The sequence below is a fragment of the Dipteris shenzhenensis genome, chromosome 15, assembly GCF_047967505.1.
Source record: "Dipteris shenzhenensis isolate YYH24624 ecotype China chromosome 15, Dip_SZ_1.0, whole genome shotgun sequence".
In the NCBI taxonomy this organism is placed as follows: Eukaryota; Viridiplantae; Streptophyta; class Polypodiopsida; order Gleicheniales; family Dipteridaceae; genus Dipteris; species Dipteris shenzhenensis.
The window spans coordinates 54,434,669-54,441,953 of NC_141610.1; the positions used below are offsets into that span (position 1 = coordinate 54,434,669).

At 49.2% G+C, this 7,285-nt stretch overlaps 1 protein-coding gene across 1 annotated transcript; it reads left to right on the top strand.

The window, feature by feature from the left end:
- The first annotated feature begins 1,328 nt into the window (after nucleotides 1-1,328).
- LOC147893999 (pentatricopeptide repeat-containing protein At3g16610-like) lies at nucleotides 1,329-4,723 on the top strand. Its single transcript, XM_087386521.1, has 3 exons — nucleotides 1,329-1,660; nucleotides 1,735-1,811; nucleotides 1,889-4,723. Exons 2-3 carry the CDS (start codon nucleotides 1,773-1,775, stop codon nucleotides 4,598-4,600), a joined length of 2,751 nt encoding a protein of 916 aa, XP_087242647.1. The 5' UTR covers nucleotides 1,329-1,660; nucleotides 1,735-1,772; the 3' UTR covers nucleotides 4,601-4,723.
- The last annotated feature ends 2,562 nt before the right edge of the window (nucleotides 4,724-7,285 follow it).

A 7,285-nucleotide genomic window follows, 5' to 3' on the forward strand; every position in this document is an offset into this window, starting at 1 on the left:
CTCTTCTCTAAGGTGTAAACCTTAGGACATGTGGTAGTAGATGGAGAAGACACGTGGCAGGATAAGATGTAGCTATGATTAAGTTAGCTTTACTTGGTCAATGGTCAAGTAGCCCATACTAAGCACGGTTAAGTTTTTACTTAGGTTCAGTTTAATTGGACCATGGTTAGGTTTAACTTACCTTGGGTTCATAGAGTTTGGTTAGGTTACACAGGGTTTGGTTCAGTTACAGGTTGGTTGAGTTTCAGTTTGGTCAAAGTTGTGCCAAATAAGCATGCACAGTCAGCAGTGCCACCTAGGAAAAGGATTGCGAAATCAAACAAAGACAGAGCACCTTCGTTTATAAGTTGATGTGGTACATCTGAGCCACGAATGATCTTCTTTTTTCCTTCCGCAATAGCTTGCTTTGTTCTGTTAGTGTTAGAATCTTCCACGACTTTTGCAATGTAATAGATAAACAACGCAGACCAGCAAGAAATTGTCGCGCTAAACTACTAAGAAGAAATATGAACAATTACCACGATAACGAGACGTTGCCTCTTTAGCACACCCTGGATGGGGTTCCACGATGCTCATCATGTCTACCAACAAATACAAAGAGGAAATAAAAAGTGAAGGAAGGAACAGAACTTTAAATGTGGAAAACGAATATACTGAAATCAATAGAAAAAGTTCGAAGCTGTCGTATACCTTTCTCGAATTGGCTACTGCTAGTGTCCATGGAATCATTGGATGCCTGTTGTTCCTCATCCAAACTTCCCATGGTAACAAACATGCGTTTGTGCAGCAACGTTACCGTAGAAATGCAATGGTCCTTCTCACATCTCCTCTCAAGTTTTATAGCAAAAAACAAACATAGCATGTCGCAACGAACAGGCTACCCAAGACCGAAATAGAACCTCAAACAAAAGCACCCATACTTATACTACTTGTAGTTGATGGACGCAGCACAACATTGAAAAAGCGCCTCCACGCATGGATGTAGGATACTACCAAGTCTGGGATTGCGATTTCTCTCCTCCCAAGGCAAGTCGGGCTAAGTTTCGCTACAGATGGTGCTACAAGCGAATGGCTAATTACCACTTGGACGTAGACGAGCAACGCATGCGTATTTACTTGCATGTGCGCAAGGCTTCGACACACGGACGCATGCGTACTGATCTGCATGCCCGCCAAGGATTGACACGTGGAAGCGCACAAGAGAGGCTCAGGCTGGCGCACGTGAAAAACCACCTGCAAGCGACACGTGGGCGACAAAGGAAGCGCAAAACATGGCAAAAGCAATGGTTTTGTGGATATTCACCCCATTTTGTTGGTGGTTTATCTTGTTTAAGCAAGCTGAGCAATCCCCTCAGGAAAGAGACTTATGGAGACTCAAACGGTCTGTCTCACCCATACAACTATCTGGAGGCAATCTGACGTATGAAATAACCTGCCAAGCAAATCGGAGGAAGAGGAAGGTAGCATGAAGGGGCTGAAGCATGAGCTTCGTCGACGTCCAGGTATAGCGCACTCTGGCAGTTGGAGATGACTCGCCCTATGCCCATGGCTTCCCTCCACGGGGGCAGAAGAGTCACCCAGGACGCCGGCTTTCCGTTCCTGGAACCGCTGGCCGTGGCGGAGGGCTCTTATTGAAGTCTCTCGAAAAGTTTAAGTGCAGGTACTACAGACAGACCTCAAATTTTAGTCTCGACACTTCTGGCCGTTGGTTCTCATTGTCAACATGCTTGGCAGGTACGTTAACGACAGAACTGCTATGGCAAGAGTACTTCATGGATCCTTCTCACTGGTGGGACAAACGAAGGAACAAAGTAAGTGTGCGACGAAACGAATTGCGCAGGCAAAGCCATAGATATGTTGGGCTTGTCTGAACTGTGAGTTTTAACAGGCTAACCCAAGGGCTCCAGATTTCAAGCGTAAACTCACGACGGAGTTGCTATGCATAGACAGCCGGTACAATCCAAGTTGGGTTAAAGATATGCTCGATGAAAAGGACCCTGGAAGGAAGGGAATGCAAGGGGCCAATGCATCTACCGGTCTGGCACGATTCAACATGGAAGAACGGGGGAACGCATCTAAAGCACTGCAACTGCAAGACAAGAATGCTTGGGAGATGTTGAGCTTAGGAGAGGCACTCACGTCTTTGGAAGGGATGCCCAAGCTGCCTTTGGTTGAGAACTTTATATGCGTCCTCCAAAAGTGCAGAAAAGAGAAAAACCTATTGTGTGCGAAGCGCTTGCATGCTTACATGTGTAACTGTGGGCTGGAAGCTCATAGATGTCTTGGGAACTACCTTGTCCCAATGTTGGTGGAATGTGGAAGCATGTGCAATGCCCTGGAGGGTTTTAACAGGTTGACTGATCCCAATGAACATTCTTGGACTTCTCTCATCATGGGCCATATTGAATGCGGGAAATCACGGCATGCCCTCAACCTGTACCAGAAAATGCAAGTGGATTGCGTACATCCTAGCGAGTATACTTTTGTGGCCCTACTAAAGGCTTGTGCTAGGCTGAAAGATGTGGAGATAGGCCAAGAATTACATGCTGAGATTACCAGAAAGGGGTTGGATGCAAATTCTTTTGTTGGCAACACCTTGGTGGACATGTATGCTAAATGTCATTCCCTTGCAAAAGCAAGGGAAGTGTTTGACAAGCTTCCTGTTCATGATGTAGTTTCCTGGAATGTACTTATCACCGGATATGTGGAGCATGGGCGTGTTGAGGATGCTCTGAACTGTTTTGAACAGATGCAACGGAAGGGTGTGTCTCCAGATGCTGTCACGTGTGTTTGCAGCTTGAAAGCTTGTGGCAGTAGAGGAGCCATACACAAGGGCCGAGACATACACTCTGAGATTGCCAGAAAGGGGTTGGAAAATGACCCTTTTGTTGGCAACACCTTGGTCGACATGTATGCCAAATGTGGCTCACTTGCAAAAGCATGGGAGGTACTTGACAAGCTTCCAGTTCAAAATGCCGTCTCGTGGAATGCACTAATCGCAGGGTATGTGGAGCACGGGCTAGGTGAGGAAGCACTGAACTGTTTTAAACATATGCAACTGGAGGGTGTGGTTCCAGATGCTATCACGTTGGTTTGCAGTTTGAAAGCTTGCTGTAGCACAGGAAACATAGACAAGGGTCGAGAAATCCATGGTGAGATTGCCAGAAAGGAATTGGAAAGGGACCCTTTTATTGGCAGCATCTTGGTGGACATGTATGCCAAAGGTGGCTTGCTTGCAACAGCACAGGAAGTGTTTGACAAGCTTCTAGTCCGAGATGTAGTCTTGTGGAGTGCACTAATGGCAGGCTATGCTGAGCATGGGCTTGGTGAGGAAGTGCTGGACTGTTTGGAACAGATGCAACTGGAGGGTTTGTCTCCTGATGCTGTCACATTTGTTTGCAGCTTGAAAGCTTGTGCAAGCACAGGAGCCATAAACAAGGGCAAAGAAATACATGGCAAGATTGCAAGAAAGGGGCTGGAAAGAGATCCTTTTGTTGGCAATACCTTGGTTGACATGTATGCCAAATGTGGCTTGCTTGCAAAAGCACAGGAAGTGTTTGACAAGCTTCCAGTTCGAGATGTAGTTTCATGGAGTGCACTAATTGCAGGATATGTGCAGCAAGGGCTTGGTGAGGAAGCACTGGACTGTTTTAGACAGATGCAACTGGAGGATGTCTCTCCAGATGCTGTCACATTTATTTGCAGCTTGAAAGCTTGTGGCATCACAGGAGCTATAGATGAGGGCCAAGAAATACATGCTGAGATTGCTAGAAAGGGGTTGGAAAAGGATCCCGGTGTTGGCAACACCTTGGTGGACATGTATGCTAGATGTGGGTTGCTTGCAAGGGCACAAGAAGTGTTTGACAAGCTACCAGTTCATGATGTAGTCTCATGGAGTGCACTAACTGCAGGGTATGCTGATCACGGACTTGTGGAGGAAGCACTGAATCATTTCGAAGAAATGCAACTCGAGGGTATCTCTCCGGATGTAGTGTCATGGAGTGCCCTTATTGCAGCATATGCTCAGCTAGGAGAAAGTGAAAGTGTTTTCCATATGTTTAAAAGAATGATACGAGAAGGCATAAAGCCGAACGAATTCACATTTCTCAGTGTTCTTACAGTCTGCAGTCACGCTGGTCTCGTGGATAAGGGCCAGAAGTACTTTGAGGCCATGAGCAAAGACTATGGTATCACTCCAACTATTGAGCACCACATCTGCATGGTTGATCTTCTTTGCCGTGCAGGCCAATTAGGTGAGGGGGTAGCTATGGTGGAGAAGATGCCTTTCCAACCTGTTCTTGCAGTGTGGCATACTGTGTTGCGTGCTTGTCGAAAGTGGGGTAATGTGGAGCTTGGAAGACAGGCCTTTGAGCATGCAGTGAGATCGGATGAAAAGGATGCTGCAGCTTACGTCTTGATGTCTAACATCTATGCAGTCGCTCACGTGCTCGAGGACAAGAACAAGGTTGAGGCAATGAGATTGGAAAAACAAGCATGGAAGAAGCCAGTAGAGAGTTGGACTTTAGTTGACGGAATTGTGCATACCTTTATGGTGGGAGATACAAGACATTACCAGAGCAAAGATAATTATGCAAACTAAAACTCCTTTTTCTCAAAAATGCGAGAGGAAGGTTATGGCACACAAAATGATAGGTTATGTGTACACAGCCGGTAGCTGGCTATTGCCTGTGCTCTCCTCAAATACTAAGAGGATACCGAATGTGTAGAAAAAGTTTCTGGGTTTGTAAACTTTTGTGTACCATCACACATAATACACATGCCCTCCTAATACTTTTGCAAAGTATCCCAATCTAGCCAAAACATGGTGGAGATTGTATCTTCCCATTCCACACCACAATTGTAACTGTCCCATTCCACTACCTCCTATTTTGTTACAAGGTATTAACATGCCACTTAACTTTCTCTTTCTAGAAGGGCTTGAGGAACTGAGCTGCACCTGCTCCTGAGCTGGTCTGCCCCCGCCTCGTCTCCTCCTGCCCTCTTCCTCCGCCTGCAGCCCCCCCGCCTTCTGCCATCTCCTCCACCTCCAGCCCCTTCTCTGCCTCCTACCCCCCCGCCTTCTCTTCCTGCACCCCCCGCCGTCTCCTCTTCCACCCCCGCCTCCTTCCCTTCTCTACCTCCCACCCTCTTTGCCCCTCGCCTTCTCTCCTCCACCTCCCACCTTCTCCTCTCCTCGACTCCTCCTGCCCACTTCAGCTCCCTCCTATTCCACCCTCGTCTCCTAGGCCTCCACCCCACCTCTATTCCACCTCACCCCGCCTCTCTTCCGTCGCCTTACCTCCGTCCCGTCTCACGCATCCCTTGCCTCCCCTCCGCCCTTTTTTTTCCCCTTTTTTGCCTCTCCCCTTCTAGCCTCTCTCTTGCCCTCCTGTTCTTCTTCACCCTTCCGCCCCTCCTCCTTTTGCTGGTGATGCTGCGCATAGGCCGTGGCCTCCCTTAGCTTTATGGAAATCCTTTTGGTGCTGCCCATGGAGCTCGAGTATGGTGTAAACTTGCCTCTTCTAGGTGGTGTTTCTTGGGAAGCGGCCCGAGTTGCTCCTAGCCCATCATTGGGCCGGTACCGGAGCTCGTGAGCCCTTGGAGTAGCTACAATCCAGCCCCTTTCTTTTTTCCTTTTTTGAGTTTTTGCCCTCTCTTTCCTCCCTTTCCAAAAGGAGTAGGGAGTTTTGTGCTCCGTCTTGGAAAAAGAAACCTTGGTGGTGACCCTTGGTCTGGCCAGAGGGGCTCTATGGCAGCACCCTCGAATCCCACAGCCGTTAAGGTCATTCTTTCTCCAGCCGACAAGCAACAGGTGTAGCATGCAGTTCAATCCCTCCATGACAAGGTGGCAGTGGGTAGAATTGTGGGCCTCACACCCACAAGGAGACAAGTGAAAGATTGGATCCGGGTGAGCTTGGTACTAGAGGATGACCACATTCAGGAGGTCACCACTAAGAAAGAGGTGTCTTCTTTATCCAGCTGAGCTCCCGTGCTATTGCGTTGACACTGGTGGAGCAGAGCCCATCCTCCTTGGCCCGCATTTGGTGTACCTCTTCCCTTGGTACCACGGCTTTATAATGGAGGACATGGACGCGGCACACTATGTTCCCTGATTCCCGGTTTCGCTCCACTTCTCAGGGCTCCCAAAGGAATACAAAGCCATCCTCCCCTCCATTGGTAGAGCGTTTGACACGGTGCTGGAGTCCCGACAGCATCAGTGGTAGCGATCACACTGGTGGTTGAGAACCCAAAGTCCCTCCTAGAGTTGATCATCCTCAAGAACCTTGAAGGGGGTACACTTTGTCAGCAAGTGGAGATTTCTAGGTTACTAGGCTAGTGTCTTTGTTGCAGGCAGATGGGTCATTTTACTAGAGACTGTGCTCTCAAGGCCGAGCTCCTCCCTTCTACCCGCAAGGCAGGCAGAGTCAGCAGGCCAAGGCTTAGCGCCCCCTTGAGCAAGAGCAGCAGAAGTCTTAGACCCCCTGGGTGACACCTTCAAAGGGGGATTGGACCCAGGTAAAAAAGAAAAGAAACCAAGCAAACTGGCTTGAAAGCACCAGGCAATGGGCTAGACGCATGGATAGAGAGAGAGTAGTTCAAGAGGCACCCACGGAGGAGCAGCTGCAGTCGTCAGTAGTGAGCCTTAAGAGTTCCTAATGTTACGATGGCGAAAGCTGTGAAGTTAGCCCAGTATCGCGTGAGGAGGAGGGTATCCAAAGCCCTGGCAAGCCTGATCATCAGCAAGGTGGGCCTGTGGTGTTCGCCCATACTCCTTCCCGTCTCCTCCCCCCCGAATCCCTCTCACTCCCTCCCCTTCCTCCCGAGCTCCTCCCACCCCCTCCTCCCCCCCTCGCCCCTTCTATTATGGTCATCCTCACCACCCGTCCCCATCCCTCCGCCTCCCCTCCCACCCTCCGTCCCCCTCCCTCCTCCGTAGTAGCTTCTTCAACCTCCCACCCCGCCCTTGGACCTACCTCGACTCCCCTAAGACAGCCCCCTTTCGTTTCCTCGTCTCAGCATCCTATCCCCTCCCTCCATTCAAGGGGGGGATACAGAGAGAAGGGGCTCATCCTCCTGATTAGTACCTTCCAAACTCGAACCGGGGCACCCTGTACTATGGTACTTTCGGAGATTGGGGCCTTGGAACTACCTAGAGATTCCGAACTCTTACTGTCTACCCCTAGAGGTAATGCTTATGATCTTGCAGCCCCAGAAAGGGAGTTCGATCAGTATACTGGGCTCCCAGACGCACTCAATTTAGAGATTCTAGTTTGCCTCCATAAGG

Excerpts from the sequence above, each read along its gene's own strand:
- LOC147893999 (XM_087386521.1), top strand. The coding sequence starts at position 1,773 with ATGGATCCTTCTCACTGGTGGGACAAACGAAGGAACAAA. Across the intron at positions 1,812-1,888 it reads GGGACAAACGAAGGAACAAA|GCTAACCCAAGGGCTCCAGA; the intron begins GTAAGTGTGCGA and ends GAGTTTTAACAG.